Genomic DNA, 19,679 nt, shown 5'->3' on the forward strand with positions numbered 1-19,679 from the left:
ATAGCTGTAACTATGACTACAAGTGAACACTTAGTCAGCTGCCTCCTGACGATCCCATGATTGCGATCCTACTACAAATCGACCGCTACGGACTTATCCGTCAGAAATGATACAAAGAACAATTGATTAAATTGTGAGGGTGTTTCCGAGTCCCTTCAATTCTCGCTGCCTGCTACATATTTAGTTCACATAATTTAGCATCTGTACATGACGTAGACATACGCAACACACACCTGTGCTCAGTGCAAGGTCATTCTGTTTGTGGGTACATCTATATTAAATGGCCACATTCTATGTTGCTGTGATTTCTGATCATCAATAACTTAAAAACAAATGCTGCATTTCTAAAAAAAGAAAAAATAAAAGCTACATTTCTGACAATGCCATCTGGGGGAATAAGGAGCCTTGGCAGAGTATTGTGGTCACTGAGTGCTTTTCCAGTTAAATATTTGCACTGATGATCAGAAATATTTTTAATGAATTTTGGGTTTCTCTTTATCTTTGCTGAACTGTATGATGTAAAAGGCTCGTGTTTTTTCTCCTGAGGTTTTTTTTTTTTTTTTATGTAAAGGGTTGGTTGGAGCTTCCTTATCTGAGTCAGTGGTCTAAAGACAGTCTGTGCTGTACAGACTTAACCTTCAGGATCTTGATCCAAACCAAAATTGAAATGGCTCCCTCTGTCTAACCATGTTCCAACTCTCCACAAAGTTTCATGACATTTGGCCTGGTAGTTAGAACCGACCAACACTGAAAGGATATGTCTGCCTTGGTTCTCACTTTGGCAGAAAAGAAGCAGCAGCAGCAAAAATGTGTAAAAAATCTTCATCTGCAACACCGTTCAAAAGTTTGGGGTGACTTAGAAACGTAGAATTTTTTTAATGAAGATAACATTTCATGAATCAGAAATACAGTCTTGACATTGTTAATGTGGGAAATGACTATTCTAACTGGAAACAACTGATTTTTAATGGAATATCTACACAGGGGTACAGAGGAACATTTCCAGCAACCATTACTCCTGTGTTTAATGCTACATTGTGTTAGCTAATGGTGTTGAAAGGCTAATTGATGATTACAAAACCCTTGGGCAATTATGTTAGCACATGAATAAAAGTGTGTGTTTTCATGGAAAACATGAAATTGCCTGGGGGGTGATGGCCACATAAACTGGTATTTACACAGAAAACAACACAAAGAACAGTGCACAGGTTGTACAAAGCTGCAGTATGATGCTAAAAGTGAGTCAGAAAAAAGTTTTTACAGACTGAAGACAAAAGGATAGATGAGTGGGTTTGTTCCAGTTATGTGGTAAATATATTCTTGTTGGTCATTAATGCCGCTTTCAACTGCTGCCTGTATAACAGCCTTGTCATCATCACATTTTTATTCTGCTTTTGAATGAGTTCCAGTTGTCCAGCGTCCCATAAGCCTCATTTCTTTGCCAAGTAGGCTTTACTAGTGTCAAAATACAAAAAATCCTAGACCTAATGTCCTTCTTCTTGCTACACCCTTCTAACTTACTAAATTCAGTCAAGCAGGAACATTTTAAGTGATATTTGAGTCTCCATAGAGGAGCTTCAGTACAATGCACTCTCTGCAACCAAACATGCTTCCCCTGCGGACATGCATCCTTTAGCATATCAATACACAGTGTTCCGACCAATCATCAACCAGCTGCTGCTCGATCTGGTCCAATCAGACGACGGAGGCTTCAGTGTTTGCACAGGCCCATACACCTGCTAGTTTGTATGAGTAGACACTTGTCTATTTGAGTGCTGCATGTTCCCATCCAGACAATAGCACAGCACAACTCTGAAGCCACTCAATTTTTTTGCTTTATTTGCATTTTGTGTCTGTATCTACAGTGACAAAGAAATTCCAATTTGTGATCGAAAAATGACGCTCTGACCTTGCATAACTAGGGCCTGTGTCACTAGAGAAAAATACAAAAAGACAAACCAGTGTAAGTAAAACAAACATCACCAAGAACATTCAGCAAATGATCAGTTCTATCATCACCTATTATGTGGATTTGTTCCAATGCAGCAGCCTGTAAAATATTAGAAAATGAAAATACCATTTCCCAAAGCACAAGAAAAAAGTTAAACCAAGAGCCTCCGCCTCAAAGATATTTAGATTACTGTGAAAAACTAAATATTTGGGGATTTTTGCTGAATAAATTGCCCAGGTGTTGCAGTATTGTGTGTTTCTATTTTTCTCTGTAGCTCAAATCCCACTGTCCACTGACAAACACAATCATTGTTTCTTTACCGTGCTTAGTTTTTTTTATTTCTGACCAAGACTCCCTGGAATTAAAGATTTTGTGTCTCAATGGGACTTCCTTGCTAAATCAAGGAGAAACAAAATGAAAAACTGTCAGCATTCAGAAAACCAGCGGAGGAGGCAGCTGACAACACAGTCCAATGATCTGAGGCTGAAACAAAAACGAACAAGCACACTTTAGTTTTTAAGATTTGTTCTTTTCTTTATTTAAAACAATTCTAAATTATTTATCAAAAATATTATTTAAGGTCCATTATTCATAAGCTCTGCAACAAAGCTGGTCCCACCTTCATCCGCTGAAAGTGTGAAACAACACTATAACTCTTCGCTGATGTGACTGCCGTCTCTACAGTAGTCTGAAATGAAAAACAGAACAGAACATCAGTGTTAAGGTTACTGACTTGCAGATAAATTAAACGTAGCACCATGTTCAATCATCTATGACAAAAATAGCCCAAACATTTAATTTGTTGTTTAAACAATTGATCTTGAGCATGTGTGGAAAATGGGACAGGTTGTGAGTAAAATGTCACTAACTAACCCTGAAGCAGCTTGTTTGCTGCAGATTACTGATGGAACGCGTCAGCTTTTTAAAACTTCTTCTTTTAAATCAGAATATGAAATATTTAACTATTGATGTTGATGGTAAGAACTATTTGCTCCTGTCACACTTGTCCTCACTGTGGGCTCATTTATTTACATTGCACTGCAATATAAAGTCCAGCACCTCTATGGAAACAACAACCATGACTAGATGTACAAACAACGCAGATATGTCTTTTTTTCTGCAGAATGACAGTCATCATTTTATTTCTCAGAAAAAACAACAAAAATATAAAAACCTGAGGTCAATATTTGCAAGTGCCCACAGGTGTTACCAACACTGAAGAAAATGATGACTCTACATGCTGTGTGTTTAATATTATTATATTCTACTACTATTCAAAAGTTTGGGGTCACCCAGGCAATTTGTCTTAGACAGTAGTGCTACTGGCTACAGGCATGGAGTACATACAAAAACACTAGACGACATAAAAACAGTTACATACATTAGCAGAGGTCGGCGACAAACCTAGCTGAGCACTAATTTTTGCTTCATATTTATTATGTTTAAAAGTTTGGGGTCACCTGGACAATTTCATGTTTTCCATGAAAACTCACACTTTTATTCATGTGCTAACATAACTGCACAAGGGTTTTCTAATCATCAGTTAGTCTTTCAACACCATTAGCTAACACCATGTAGCATTAGAACACAGGAGTGATGGTTGCTGGAAATGTTCCTCTGTACCCCTATGGAGATATTTCATTAAAAATCAGCCTTTTCCAGCTAGAAAAGTCATTTGCCACACAAACAAAGCCTTGATTGTATTTCTGATTAATTTATTGCTGTCTTCATTGAATAAAAATGCTTTTCTTTCAAAAATAAGGACATTTCTAAGTGACCCCAAACTTTTGAATATATGGACTGTATACAGAATAATCTGATTCACAATTCTGAGCTTAGATTTTCAACAGAACAGCAAGTCACAGATGAGTAGCTGAGCGTCGGAAAGTTGAAAATCTGGCGCTTCTTTCTGTTTTCATTGCTTCTGGTTGGTAAATTGTGTCAATTTGGCAATTTAGACAAAAAACAAAGAATATGTCTTTAAAACCCAAGGCTGGGTTTTGGCGTTTACCAAACAATGTCTGGATTCATTCATTCATTCAGCTAGTTTCTTTATGGATTTCTTTAGTTCTGTTCTGTGTGTGTGTGTGTGTGTGTGTATGTGTGTTATGGAACATGTCAGAAAGTGGTGCTACCTGAGATTCGGTTGCATAACTCTTCATGCGCATTCTCCACGTCCTGGCTGAACACAGAGATGATGTCATCCTCCAGCTCCTCCACCACAGTCTCACACTGACACAAAAAACACAAGTGCAAGAAGAAAGACTTGGTATGGGGGGGACTGGTGCTGAGGCGGCTCGACCATGCATACACAACACGCACACACACAAACAAAAGCTGTGTTTGTCACGTCTTTCGGCACAGTGGAGGGCACACCATTTGTAGGTCAGTCGTCATGTGTCCCTTCAGCCATTTTGACAACTCTGTGGTCACACGGTGAAACCACAGCTCTTCAGATTCAGTGGGAGCTTGATGGGAACCTGCAGTACCAGTTCTGACTATTTCTATTTCACGAGAGAATTTAGATTTTCATTTCTGAGATGGACCTCCTCAAGTAATCAGCGTCCTGACAAGCAAAATGTAAAACCATGCATTTAACTGTGACTTTTGGGTGTAGCAGCAGCGAAAGGATTTTGGATTCTGGATATTAAACAAAGCACAGGGAGTGGCCATTGTACATGTAGCACATGATGATTTCGTTTTCCTTGGGATTTGCAGTTCTCCGTGCTGTCTGTCTGTACAATAACAAATCATTTTAATTTTAAAAAGTGTGAGGTTAAACATTAATCTAGTTCACTGATCTCACTTTCATCCTGCATAGAAAACCTTTATCTAATTTACTATTCTGTCCTAATCCAAGCAGGATTTTTATTTATCTATTTTACTTTTGTCCAAAAAAGTAAAGTCTAATACCTCTGTTACAAGGGAGCCCGGCTACAGAAAGAAATTGTGTGTTGTTTTTTGATCATACAGAACCAATACACAATAAGTAAAACTGTTCTCTGCTGTTAACTTCACATGGTCAATAATATCAAATTAAAGCTGCAAAAATTGAAGTTGCATTCAAGAAATTCAGATTTTTTGTTCCATTCATAAAAACCCCTGCCAACGCTTTAGTCACATGATGCAACTTTGAATGATGTGCTAATGCTAGCACCTACTACAAGTTCATATGTAGACTAGTGACAATAAAGCGTTTGCTAATTGTGAATTCATACATTACTAAATTCAGAAACTGGTCCTTCTGCAGCACAAAATATTTTCGCCTACTGATGTAACTGTTGATTCAATCCACTGACAAAACTAACTCACTAACACATGGCGTTTTAAGTGAACAGTAAAAGAGGTGACATGTTTTTTTCATGGGAATTTTGGGATGGTTTGCCACTGCTACAGTGTGCATTTCATTTCTTTATTTATATGGATGGGACAGTGCATATTAATGAACATACAATCTCATACGTTTGCTGTAAATAAGCAATTTAGCACAAGGCTAATTTCCATCCATCATGTTGTCCCACACATAAAAGACAAACATACAGGGTTACAGGCGTATAAAAACAATATAGTAAAACAAAGATAATGAAGATAAATTAATTCTGGCTGGGTTAAACCTACCCTAAGGTGCTACTCTTTTAGTGAAGTGCTTTCTCGGTAGAGCCTGTCATACTGTGCGTATAGTTAAAGTGCCCAATTTTTAAAGTTCCTGATTTTCTCAATGTTCACAAGCGTGATTGTGAATCAGCCATGCCTTAATACTGACAAAGGGGTGTTTTCTTGTAGCTAGAGGTAAAGTATTCCAGTTTGTGCGACCTTTAATAGATAAGGCATTCTGTGCAAATAACGGCTTTTAAATTTTCCTTCATAGTCACCCCTGGTGGCTGATCTTGTATTAGTAATGCCGTTTCTCTTTTCGATAAAATCCCCCAGGGGCGGTGGCACCATCATCTATAGATTAAACAAGCATTTTTAAATGATTTGAAATTCTCAAAAAATTCTCAGAAAATTGTTGAGACATGATGCTAGTAAAGAAAGAGGGCACTAAAACTACAGACTGCAAAGAATCCCAGAGACTTGGAAGTGAAAAATACGATTCCAGTATTTTTCCAACTTTCTGTTGTTGCAACGCTTTATCAGTGAACATGTGGGCAGTTATTTATTACAATATCAGCAATTACTAATTGTAATAATTATGTTCCATAATTAAGTTTAGTAAGTAGAAGAACAGCTCAGTTGAAAAATTGAATATGTATGTAGCACTTGCTGTTAGAACAATATTACTATATAGACAGCAAGTATCAGGGTTTTACAGTAAAAGAAAAAAAAAAGAAATGCCCAGACAGTGCCATAAAGGCCTGGGTCTCAGAAGGTTTATGATGATTAAGAAAAGAGGGAAAATGTGACCACAATGCACTTCAAAGTAAAAAACATTGCTGGTTAGTGACAATTAACTATCTATAAGTTATGACAATGTACATTCATTCCATGTACATACAATGTGTGTAGAACGTCTGTAAAAAATATTATCTAAAAAAAGTATCTACAAAGGATTGGCAGGGGACAAATAGTTTGCCCTCATCAGACTGTGATATTTGGAAGTTACTGTGTGGTACAGTAGTCTTACAACAACCCATAATATGTCCTGATTTTTTTTCGATTGCTTTTGATTAGACAGTGCAACAGATGTTTCAAAGCAACCAATTCATGCAGGGTCATTACTAGAAATTCTTCCTGTTTTAAACCTGCAAACCAATTTTGGAAGAACTTATTGGAACACAGCCGGAAGCTCAGAAGAACTTTTCACACAAGCACATAGCTACATTAAGGTAGTCTGTAAATTCCTCCAACCTGCGTATGTCCCTAAAGTACTCCACAGTATTAATTACAGATAACACTCTGTATTTTAATGATACAGTTTTGTACTCACTGCAAATTTCAGGACGTTGGATGCCTCGGGCCCGTCAAACTGGAAGTTTTTAAAGTCCGGGAAACTGCTGGTGTCCGTACTGCTTCTGGGAGCAAACCTTATGTACTGTTTGTGCTGGGTGTCGGGGTCCACATGGAGGGCGTAGTCACTCATGCTGTTGCACACTCCATCCAAGAGCTCACTGAGGTGAGTCTCTGAGCGAGCGAACGGGACCTGGCCACACAATCCAGAGAGAGGAGGAAAACATGGAGTGCACAAGTTGAGCTGTTTGGTGGCTTAGTGTAACGGCGTCCTCGGCTCTGGTGTCATGTGACATTACTCTTACTCTTCAGTGTTTCCTATATTACCTTAATATGCATATTTCTATAACTTACATGCAGAGCAAACTGAAAACATGGTGTAAAAAACAAAGCCCTACGATATTCTTCCAAAGATGGCACCTGGATGGACCCAACAACACTACACAGGTTACAGTGAGGAAAACAAAACCCTAAAGAAACCGTTGGTGGCGTCAGACCTCCTCAGTGTCTGGGTTGGCCCGGTGTCAGCTGTGTTACACCACAGGAATCTGTGCGGGTCAGCACGCTGACCTCTTGTTTCCGCTGGGTTTTCTCCATCCGCACTAATAAACCTCACCCTCCGAACTCTGACTTTTAGCCCGCATGAATACCCTCCCCACCTCTCCATCCAACATCCGTGGCTCCATCGCTGCCTCCTCACCACCCCCCATCCCATCCGACTGCGTTGTGGCGGTGTCTAGACGGGTCAAAACAGGTGCAGCACTCTGCTCCCACCGTCCCCAGAAGGATATTGGGTGACAGGGGTGATGCCCAAGGGGTGAGGGGGCGAGGACGGGGCGGGTGAAAAGGGTGAAGTGGAGGGGGTGGGTCGGTGCTCTTTCCACCTCAAACAACCAAAGGGAGGGGTGGGTTTCCTGAAAAGGGTGGGGTAGGTGGAGGAGATGGCAGGAGCAGGAGGCCTCAACAGAAGCCAAGTGCAGGGTAAACAGCTCATCTCCTTAGTCCCCCCTGCGCTGCCTCCGCTCCGTCTTTAGGCCCATTCATCCCCCTCTATCCTCCAATGATCAAAGGAGGAAATCTTCCTTGTCTTCTTTGGTCAAAAGGTGGCAGGCTGGAGGTTGGGGTTAGAGAAAGAGAGTTTGGGGTGGGGGGTGTTGGGATAGTGTACGGCACAGAGAGGAAGAGGGGGGAGTGGATGAACTGAATTTTGTGACAATGTAGATAGAATATTCCCTGACCGCTTTTGTTTCTTTTCAGAACTGGCTGTGTTTTCTTCTGGGCCAAACCTACTGATTACATTAAATGCGCACACGCACGCACGCATGCACGCGCGCACACACACACACACACACACACACACACACACACTTTGAGATGTCACAAAATGACAAAGGGCCTCTCTGCCATCTGGTTTCCAGCAAATCCTTCCTCTGTGCCCCGTTTCTCTGCCTCGTCCTCTGCTTCTTGGTAGCAACAATAAATCAAACCAATTACTAATCCCTCTGCCGTTAAAGGTGAACCCACCTGTGTAGCTTTGGATTCACTCAGCAGAAGACTTCTTGAGCTTGACAACACTGAGGAGAAGGGAAGGAAGTTGGCCAGTCAACAGGACGTGCTACAACACAGGGCCAAAGGTTGGAGGGGCCAAGCAAAAGGGGATGTAGGTCATGTCGGCCAGTGACGATGAGGTTCACTTATCAATCAAATTTTGCTTGTGATGGCTTTGACACCAGTGGACACTTCATCCACTGAATTAGTAAAAGAAGTGATTTTGCCTGGTCTAGCATATTGCTAAGTCCAATTATATCGGAATTAGTTTTCTGATTAATTAATCATTGTCATAAAAAAGTAGAAAACTGGACTCAGTGTGTGGGTGAGGTTGCATTTCTTAATGATGTTACACCTAAAAAATATACATAAGACTTCCTTTGTATATTGTAGCTAATCTGTCATGTGCCATAACCTTGTTCAGCAGTTTCTCTGACTCATGATTTCTGTGTATTAAGGGACATAGATCTCTAATATTGAAAAAGTGCATTTTCTGTTATTACAGTAGGCATAATTACAGCTTCAATTAGTTATTTTAAGTCCAGAAAACAACTAAAAGACCAGACTTAAAAGTTAAGACAAATAAAACTAAAAAGATTTTAAGTAGTTTAGTTCAGCAGTGCATGTTTCAGTTTTAGTCATTTTATGCCTGTGGTGTCTGAGTCTCCTACTTCTTCATATATATATATATATATATATTTTTTTTTCCTCTCCTGCGAAAATGTTTCATAAAATAAATACATTAAATAAAGGTTCTACATGGATAATGCAAAAATGAGAATTAAAAATAAACATTCTCAAATAAAAAATGACTTCCTTCAGGAGTGCATATTATTGATATGATTATTATTATTGTTAATAGCATGTATAAAGTAGCATTTGCATGTTGCCAATAGCTGAGCTAAAGCTAATTTTAAACATTTATACTATGTTCGGCATTGATAAATCTCTAATGGTGGCAGCACTTTAGTTGCCCAGTAAAATATTCTGACAGTAAACACAAAAATGTGATATTTGGGAGTTTTGCTCAGACAATATAGGACATTTGAGGACCTCACCTTGGAATCTGGGGCATTGTATTGTCTGTTCTTTTTTTTTTTTTCATTTTTGGAGGCCTTATTGACCAAATTAATAGATTCAATGTGAAAAATACAAAGGAGATTAACTAGTAATAAAAATGGGGATTGTTTGCCCATCAAGCAGTCATGTCTTGTGATATAATACTATAGGAGTTTAAAATTGAATCTCAAATTAAATGCTCAGTCTCATCCAAACACCATGAAAAAAAAAAAAAAAAAAAAAATGGACTCATCTCCCCCTGCTCGACATGTCGGTCCATCTCCACCCGTGGGCTTGGGTCTGAGTCATTATCATGCCATGCTACAAAATGGTTTGGAATTAAACCCCTTCCTTGCCAGTCGGCGCTTCGTGAAAGGGAGCTGTCAATCACAGCGTTGTCTGAAGAATGGGGTGGGGGGGTGGGGTTGGTGTTGGTGGTGGGGTGCTACCGGTTGGGCCAAAGAATAGGCTTCTCAGGGATGCTATACTCCATTCAATTCCCATTGGACAGGGAGCCATTATTGCACCACTGTGGACAGAAGCCTTTCAGTTTCATTGTACTATGGTGATATAGCATGATAAAGACCCATAAATTAATAATAATAATAATATTGTCATCAAAGTAGCAAACAGAACGAGAAGCTAAAACGTCATTTTGACTTTTATACCACTGTAACCAAAGATTACTTAAAAAGAATGTACATGTTAAGAGATTGTATTAGTGACTATAAAGCTTTATTGTCATAATACTTTGTGGTGACATCAAGGACAGTACTTTATAGCACAGGTAATAAAAAAGTGCAGGTAAGGGGAAGAGCAGCATGTTTTGCTACATACAAAAGTGGCTTTAAATACAGATAACAAAAATATATTTTATACAGTGATTAAAGTGGCAAAGCTTGTGTGCCTAATGACAAGATGTCTGTGGAGGTAGAGTGCGTGTGGTAAAAAATACCGGTCCTTGCAGATGTTTGATGATTTTGTAGAAGGAAAAAAATTTCAATGAAGATAACAATAAAAGAATCAGAAATACAGTCTAGACATTGCTGATGTGTTAATGAATATTCTAGCTGGAAACAGCTGATTTTTAATGGAACATCTACATAGGGGTACAGAGGAACATTTCCAGCTAATTGATGATTAGAAAACTCTTGTGCAATTATGTCGGCACATCAATAAAAGTGTGAGTTTTCCTGGAAAACCTGAAATGGTCTGGGTGACTCAAAACTTTTGAAATGGTGTGTCTCTGATGATGGTGCTGTCTTAGTCTTGAGTTAGCCAGTATAAATACTGTCCCAGTTTGAAAGGTCAGTTTAAGTAGGGTTTGATGGTAATAATATCACTTCATTGTGAAAAGAGAGAAATATTGAAGTGGTTTGCATTTAGCTGGCAATTTTGAGTATAAAAGATTCATCCAGGTGCTACCATAGACCACCAACAAATGACAGCCTTAATGTCTGCAATGCGGAAGAAGATGTGGAACAGCTGAGGCTTGGCATAGTGTTTAAAATCAATCGCACAACATCTTGTGAAAAATATTTTTTCACGAGCGAGCTTTCCTTTTTCATGAGGTCATATAGAGCAAGAAAGAAAGAAAACTCATTCACAATGTCATTACCTTTTTAAATTATGCTTATATTTTTTTGAAATACCATATAACTTTGTTTTCGATTCAGAATTTAGGTTTTTATTCTTTTGATGAACAATATTTCCCATAAGCACTGGATGTCCATGAATACTGGGTGTTCTAGAATATAGAAAGTAACCCCCAGAGAAACACATTGTTTTCTGACTGATCAAAGAATGGCTAAATGTAAGATTTCAAGCAGATGGAACAGAGGCTAGTCTGGCTGTAGTCATGGCTCTCTAGAACAACGTAGAAACCGGACACGGTCAGTTTAGTTTAGCATGACTAGAAGGAGGGGTAATCTGCTCGGTTAGCTCCATCAAAAGGGAAAACTGAAGATTCGGGTTAGTCACATTCAGGAACTATTCTCAGTGGGAGGCCAATGAGAGATCATAAGCCTGTTGCTGGGCATCAGGATCTCAAATGTGATCCTCTCTACAATGTCTGATGTTCAAAAATGCAACTATCAGCTTCTCTAAAGATCACTGATTAACAAGTTGTATATTGTTGTTGTTTTTTTTTTAAATCTGATCACAAACAGAACTGTAAACAGAAATTTATGGATTTAGATCAAGTGGTAGAACTTCTTTTATGATGGACAACAGTGTGCAACTTTTTGAAGGTTTGTTATCAGAGTGAAGTATTTTTATTAGGTTGGGTAGCGCTAGTCTCACATAGCCCGACTTATCTCCACCGTATTGTGTCAGATATGGAGAGGAGAGGTTTGGCTACACCTCATCATTCTGCTACAAAGAAAATAAACACTCTGGCTAATTTTATTTCTTTACATCAATCACAAACAAGATATGTGCTACCCAGTGGTGTATTCTTGAACACTGGAGGGTGCACACAGATTCAAACTTTTTAGATTCCAAACCACAGTTATGAGGAAAGGTTCCCTGATGGGCTTCCCACTGAGTAACAATGCCAGGACATGCCTTACCTCAAAATCTGTCTTTATTATAGTTGTGTTTCAGTATGTAGATTAAAGAAGCATGCTGGTAATCATTTCCTCATTCTTCCAATCTTTATATGAAGCTAGGCTAAATATGTTTTAATTTGGCGTTTCACACAAAGCTTTTTATGTCAAACTCAGAAAGGCAGTTGTTAGGATGTTCAACTGTTCCTTTAAGAACCCAGGGAGAAAGAAAATGCAAAATGTCTGGGTTAAAAAAAAGACTCCATGTCACCTCACTCACATTTCTGGGCCATGATATTATGTGTCACTGTTTGAGCATGCCATTGTGCATCTTCTCATTCTCAATGCATGACTTCCCACTGGTCACTATGAGATCAACTCACCACTCCAACTAAGTTCAATGTCTTTGGAGGCCTTAAATGTGTCATTGTTGCAGCAGGCAGGTTTAACTTTTGTGCCACAGAGCAGCCCCATGCCCCCAGGAAGTCCTACTGTGAGGAGGCCAAAGAGCAGAGACTTAAAACCTGCAAATCCTTCTCACTGATGGCATCTAAGCTGTGACATCCCTCCCTCTTCGATTCACACTAGGTCAAAAGCTGCTGAAAAGGAGGGAGCCGCGAGGGCATGGGATCAAGGTTTGGCTTCTTCTGTGGCTCAGTAACATTTGATTGACCAAACAAAGCAACAGGTGGAGGTTAGTGTCAGCGAGGGGCAGAGGAGGAGCTCATCTCTGGAGGAACCACACCATCCTGGTTTGGTGAGAAGATTGATAACAACTCCAAACTGATTTCACCAAAGACACTGATCTTGGGTGCAGTCAAGCACTAAGTTTCAATTAAAATTCTGTACTATCATGTCAAAAAGGAAAAAAAAAAATCAGGCTGTTTGGGAAATATTTTAACACCTTTCAAGGAAAAATCGAGGAGTAATGTTTCAATTACCAAAACGGCACAAACATGGGCCATTCTTGTGTTAAAGAACAATATTGTTATGGAGACTTTTACAGAGGCTATAGTTAAGTTCTTTATGAATTAATATTCAATGCTGTACATTTGACTCTAGAACTGTTCCATTACTTCAGAACTTTGTACAGGATGGACGGGGGGTACTCAATGGAACACTGACCACCACAGATCAGTATAAATGTAACTTTTAGTTTACTAAATCATATAGCTCTGTTTTGTAAAGGGGCACTAAACTAATGCTGCACATTAGGTCAACATTGCTCATGAGCTATACTGCTCTTCTGTAGGTTTTTTTACTTGAGGACTTCAGTTTCATGCAGCGTCTACTCCAATATACACTACCGTTCAAATGTTTGAGGTCACTTAGAAATGTCCTCATTTTTGAAAGAAAGCAATTTTTCAATGAAGATAACATTAAATGAATCCGAAGTACAGTCCTAGACATTGTTAATGTGGTAAATGGAAACGTCTGGTTTTATTTAGAATATCTCCATAGGGGTACAGAGGAACATTTCCAGCAACCATCACTCCTGTGTTCTAATGCTACACTGTGTTAGCTAATAGTGTTGAAAGGCTAACTGATGATTAGAAAACCCTTGTGCAATTATGTTAGCACATGAATAAAAGTGTGAGCTTTCATGGAAACCATGAAATTGTCCAGGTGACCCCAAACTTTTAAACATAATAAATATGAAGCAAAAATTAGTGCTTAGCTAGGTGTGTCGCCGACCTCTGCTAATGTATGCAACTGTTTTTATGTCGTCTAGTGTTTTTTTTGTATGTACACCATGCCTGTAGCCAGTAGCACTGCTGTCTAAGACAAATTTCCTGGAAGGGACAATAAAGTGTATCTATCCATCTGTCTATGTATCTATGTAGCTAAAGAGACATCTGGTTTCACTGGTGCATGTCTGTTAGTTTAACATGTTTTTAGATTGCAAGGTTTATAACTTTTCTGTCACTGATCACAGGTATATTCACTTTTGTTGCTTGAAGTTTCTACTTTGTGGCCTGTATTTTCAATGTGGTCTGAATTTGTTTTTGATTGTGTGTAAGAGGAAATACACTAACGCTAGTAAACTTCTGTTGGATGCTGTAACTAGCTAAACAAAACATTAATTCTGTAAATGTTGTTATTTAATGTCTATGCTCATGCAATAAATAACTTCATATGGTTGCAATTTAACAAGTTAAATAAGTTAATAAATCATTCATGACATTGAACAATAAGTTAAAAACAGTGAAAAGGGTTAAGTTTCCATGTAGGAACTAAGGCTGCATGTTCTTGTTTCCGTTACGGATTTGAGTGACGGACAGCATAAATGGGAGAACAGGTTCACTTCCTGTGTCGAATTGGACATGTTTGAGAGAGTTTTTATGGACTCCAAAGGACTTTAAGAAGGAAATTCTTTGATGACAGACGGCGCAACGAGGCATTGTTTATTTGTGCATGTTTTCTTTCACATCTGAACAGTTATTATTCTAAATTCTGTTCTTAAAATACTCTTACTATTCATGCACAATGCAGTTCTCGTGGCATGAGACTGGCATGTGTTTAAGGATGAAGTTGCTCCAAAGACTGTGAGGAATAAACGTCTGTTTCAAAAGAGCTGGTTGTGTCTGAAATCAAGTAATAAGTGACATGGGAAAATTTTACAGAACATTGCTTCGACGAGTCAGGATTTAGAATGCATCATAGTACAGAGACAGCAATGGTGAAGGTCACCAATGACCTTCCAATGACTTCAGAAAGTGGACTAGTTTCTGTACTTGTTCTAATGGATCTCAGTGCTGCATTTGATACAGTAAATTAATGTTAACTAATTTGTTACAAACCTAATTACCCAACATGTTCAATTAGTTCAAAACAGACAACACTGAAATGAATGCTTCTATTCTCTTAATTCTCTTTTATGCTAGGTCCTTCAGCTAGTTTAAGACGCAGAGTGATACCGGTTTACCCCGGCTTCATTTCCCCATCTTGGTTCCAGAGACCGGAACATGTTATTTGAATTAAGTGAACCTTGTGCATGCTTCCCTTAGGCAACGCTATTAGAAAGCACTGCATAAATTTCCATTGTAATGCAGATGACACCCAGTTACATTTATCCATACAGCCAAATGAAACCAGTCAGTTGGTCGAACTCCAGGCATGTCTGAAGGACATAAAGGACCTCGATGACCTGTCATTTTCTTCATTTAAATTCGGATAAACCTGAGGTGGATGTTTTTTCCCCTAAACACCTCAAACACATTATCTAACCAGATAGTTGCTCTAGATGGCACCTATCAGGCTCTGACATCAGTCTGAGGACAGTTTGCCCCACTCCTCAATGCAGAATTCTTTCAGCTGTGACATATTTGAGGGGTTTCTTGCATGTACAGTCCATTTCAAATCACCCTGCAGAATCTCAAGAAGATTTGGATCTGAGCTTTGATTCAGTCATTCCAGGACTCTCCATTTCTTAGTTTTCATTCATTTCTTGGTGGATTTACTGGTATGTTTTGGGTCACTGTCATGCTGCAGGATCCATTTCCGCTTCAGCTTTAATTTTTTTTTCACCGATGGTCTCACATGTTCCTCAAGCACCCTCTGATACACGGCAGAATTCATGGTGGATTCTGTGATGGTGAGCTGGCCAGGTCCTGCTGCAAAGCATCCCCAAGCCATGACACTTCCACCTCCATGCTTCATAGTTCACATAAAGTTTTATTCCTGGAATGCTGTATTTGGTTTACGCTAAACATGTCCTCTGGTGTGGTGTCCAAATAATTCAATTTTAGACTCATCTGTCCAAAGAACATTATTCCAGAGAGAGTTAAGTTGTCAGCTCCTCTGTTGTGGAATCAGCTCCCAGTTTGGGTTCAGGAGGCAGACACACCTCTACTTTTAAGATTAGGCTTAAAAGTTTTCATTTTGATAAAGCTTATAGTCAAGGCTGCTCAGGATCACCTGACCTGTCCCTCAGTTATGCTGCTGTAGGTTTATACTGCTGGGGTATTCTCATGATGCACTGGGCTCCTCTCCACTCTCTCCTCCATACAGTTATTTATCACCATTTCATGCCACTAAGTCTGTGTTCTCCTGAGGTCCCGTGTTTGTTCTCTGGATCTGGAGCTACACATCTCTGATTTGCAGAGGCTGGCCTCACCGAATTCCAAAATATTCATTGTTCTGTTTGTATTGCTTGTCTCTTCTCCATCTGCTATCACCACCCCAACCCCTCCTGTTATACCTCTCCCCGCTCATCTCCACTCTCACCCCAACTGGTCGAGGCAGATGGCCGCCTTCCCTGTGCCCGGTTCTGTCTGAGCCTTTTTCCACTCCCCATTTCATTTATTTATTTATGTACTGTTCCTTCCCACCGTTGCTGATTGTTTGCTCATAGGGAATCCAAAGGCAGCTTTGGATTGTTGAGTTCTCTGTTCTCTGTGTAGAATTTCTAGGGCCTGTGACTTACTACGCTAAGCGCTATGAGATGACGTGCTGTAAAGTCACACTATATAAATAAAATTGAATTGAATTGAATTCTACCGAACAAATTGCAGAGATTCTTACTCCACAGGGTACTTCAAAAATTAAATTTTACATTTCCAAAAGACTTCCATAGCACTGGAAGACTCGATAAAAAACACAATATGAACAATCTGTGTTGCACAGGCTGAGTGTTCTCTTTTAGCTAGCTCCAAAACCAGCCTCTGCATGGCTGTAGCAAATCACTGTCAGTCATGTGAGTTCATGTGGACTAAATCCAAGTAAGACAGGTGAATGGTAAGACAATAGCATCTTAATGAGTGAACTGTACCTTTTTGTCTTTAATGGTCCCATCAGGGTTGAGTCTAAAGCTGCCAACATTAATGGTTTTCTTTGGGTCCACCAGACTGATTGAGTAATTCAACTCATCCACAATCGCCTTGCATGCTGGAAAACACAGTTAAACCTCAGTGATGACAACAAGAAAAGCTGCAGCTCACAGTTAGCAATTTACTACACATCAGTAAATATATGAATTGATAAGTCTTCCAACATTCTGCAGACATTTGATGACCTACAAGAGGCATGTCTAAAATATACTATCAGATGACACTCAGTGTCTGACACCATTTCGGACTATAGAAACAGATTGAAAATGTGGAGAAACAGAGGGGTGGAGTGACATGTACTCGGTTGCTGAACTAATTTTTTTTCATCCATGTGGCATGCCCCTAACCACTTATCCATCGAGATGCCACAACTGTATGTGGTTTTTAATACACAGCACAAAAAAGGTTTGCAGATTTTAAAGGTCAACAATGATTTTCTTTTCCAGAAAACTGTCAGGATCTGCAAAGAACTACAAACAGTGTCTCCCAGTTTTAACCTTCCAATGGTTCTGTTAGGCAGGTTTCACCTTTCTTTTTCTCCTCTAAGTAACATGATCAGGCTGGATACTGTGTTGCTATGCAGCAGAAGGCATTGTAGTTAAATTGTTTGTTTAATACAGGAAACAGCATCAGCAGTATTTCATCAAATAGAGAGGTTCAGTGAGAGCTCTGTGACATACCAGAACAGTAAACCACCTGGTCCCTTTTTCCCTGGCTGCTGCCGATGAAGACAGAGAGCACCATCATAGTTGTCTGAATAATCCATGAGGCCATGTTGATAACCTAACAGGACAGACAGACAATTACACTGACAGTCTGATGAGACAGATGCTTATTCTCAGGAATCAAGTCCAAGATGGTAAAGAATCTACCAGCCATGTACCTTGAGAAACTATACACATGTAACCAAGGACAAATAGAGCTGCGTGAAAAACAAAGAGTGATTGATTTCATGTAGATATTTATTTAGATAATTATTCGTAGCATTATTTTTGAAAGAATCCTCATCATGCCGGATTGGACCCTCTGGAGGGCCGCTTTTGGCCCACGGGCCATATGCTTGACACACCTGCTCTAGGCCAGTTTGAGTTACGTCGTAATAACAGTATTTACTGTAGAATAACAAAACAAAGTGTGTGACATAGTTTTCAACAAGACTCTATAGTGCAACAGCATAAATAGAATTTCTGTAATTTTGTCCTTGCTTTCAGTTGTTGTTGCTACGACTAGTTTTCAGTCGCTCATCTGGCCACTTCAATGAAATGTTTTTGGAGGTGCAACTGATGAGGTTGGAGATCCCAGCACCTGTGGAAAATGGGTCTCAGGCTGTCAAGGACACTTTCCCTACTAAACTACTAGTGGGAAATAAAAGGCTATTAGTTTCATAAAATGTCAGTTCGTACATATATTTACCGCTGTCTCTCACTGATTCGATTCATTCGTTCAGTTGAGAATTACAGGTATGAATTGGACTGAATTGTACTTAAACCTGAGCAGCTTGACGGACTGGCTACATGCCGAATTGTAGTCTGAGTCAAGTGAAATTGTCTAAGTGGTTTCATCATGTTAATGCCGCTGTGAAGGCTGGTCAGAACTGGGGTAATAAATTAAATTCCCACATTTCGCAGCGGGGTACGGTCCCAACGAGCACTAGTGAGGAACAGCTGATCGGCGTGCAGACAGCTTTACTTACCTGCGGAGGATAGCAAGCTAAAGCCGGCTAACAGCGGATGTGGAGTCGTTCGGCCTCAAATGACAGCGCTGTTCTGACTAAAATGATGAGCTGTCATCAACTACTTTGACTGTACATACTTATCTCTGCTCAACTCTATCATCTGATCCATCAAGTGGCAGCCTTCACTCACTACGGGGAAGTTCCGGTCGTAACATTCAAAGTAAAATATATATCGGCCAATATCTTGCTATATTTAAACACAACATAGAAATTGGTTGAACAGCGTACATGTAAAAAGTAATCCACAATGAGTTTGAACTGTTCTTCTACAATGTTAGTGCACTGCTTCATTATATCAACGTAAAATATTACTTCTGCTTTAACATTGAAGGGACAGCCAGCTCCTTTCTGGATCTTTACGTGCCTGACTGTGCTGCAGCCACGTTTAGCCAGATAGCCAATCAGGTTGCAGATTCGGAGAGCACAGACCAATCACAGAGCTGCGCTGTCGGCAGACGTGAGACTGGTTCTAGGTGAGAGCAACCAGTTGGTTGCAGCAGTGGGGAGAGGAGTTAAAGCCTACAGTCAAAACGAAGAGTTCTCAGCAGTATTCAGTCTGAAACTCACAGAAACAAACTGATTTATGAAAAATGTTCCCCGACCAGAGTATTAGTTTATACACGGTCTGTAATAGTTTTCATGGTTCACGTTTTATTTATTCATTTATTTATTTATTTTTGCATGAATTCTCCTGTTAATTGTCGGACAAGGTACGTTTTATCCGTTTGATTCCCGGCTATAAAAGACACAAGCAGAAACAAAAAATCAAGCCGTTTTTTCATTTTTTCGTTTTGAGCAAAAAACAAAAAAAGCAGGAAACGGTTCGTTTTTTCGTTTTTTCGTTTTGAACAAAAAACAAAAAAACAGGAAACGGTTCGTTTTTTCGTTTTTTCGTTTTCACCCCCAAAATGAAAATATGACTCCATATTTCGTTTCATTGGTGGGCGGGGCTTCGGAGCCTGCCAGTGCACAATAAAGCTCCTGCCCATCACAATAAAGCTCTTGCGCTGGCATTCATAGACAGACTGACTTTCATTGTATTGCCTGCCCCCACTGCACTTCCC

The 19,679-nt window shown here is 39.5% G+C and overlaps 1 protein-coding gene across 1 annotated transcript; it reads right to left on the reverse strand.

Annotated features, from left to right (window-relative positions):
• Positions 1-837: 837 nt before the first annotated feature.
• On the reverse strand, positions 838-18,758 carry cnpy1 (canopy FGF signaling regulator 1). Its single transcript, XM_022209747.2, has 7 exons — positions 18,574-18,758; positions 17,561-17,663; positions 16,823-16,938; positions 6,879-7,091; positions 4,087-4,183; positions 2,571-2,639; positions 838-2,434 (listed from the first exon to the last, which is right to left on the reverse strand). Exons 2-6 carry the CDS (start codon positions 17,652-17,654, stop codon positions 2,599-2,601), a joined length of 561 nt encoding a protein of 186 aa, XP_022065439.1. The 5' UTR covers positions 17,655-17,663; positions 18,574-18,758; the 3' UTR covers positions 838-2,434; positions 2,571-2,598.
• Positions 18,759-19,679: the final 921 nt, after the last annotated feature.

The sequence above is a fragment of the Acanthochromis polyacanthus genome, chromosome 9, assembly GCF_021347895.1.
Source record: "Acanthochromis polyacanthus isolate Apoly-LR-REF ecotype Palm Island chromosome 9, KAUST_Apoly_ChrSc, whole genome shotgun sequence".
Classification (NCBI taxonomy): Eukaryota; Metazoa; Chordata; class Actinopteri; family Pomacentridae; genus Acanthochromis; species Acanthochromis polyacanthus.

What these genes read in the sequence shown, in the direction of transcription:
- cnpy1 (XM_022209747.2), bottom strand. Translation starts at nt 17,654, where the DNA reads ATGGCCTCATGGATTATTCAGACAACTATGATGGTGCTCTCTGTCTTC. An exon ending in GGACCATTAAAGACAAAAAG is followed by an intron (nt 7,092 to 16,822) that starts GTACAGTTCACT and finishes TTGTGTGGCCAG; the next exon opens with GTCCCGTTCGCTCGCTCAGA. An exon ending in CCAACGTCCTGAAATTTGCA is followed by an intron (nt 4,184 to 6,878) that starts GTGAGTACAAAA and finishes TTTTTGTGTCAG; the next exon opens with TGTGAGACTGTGGTGGAGGA.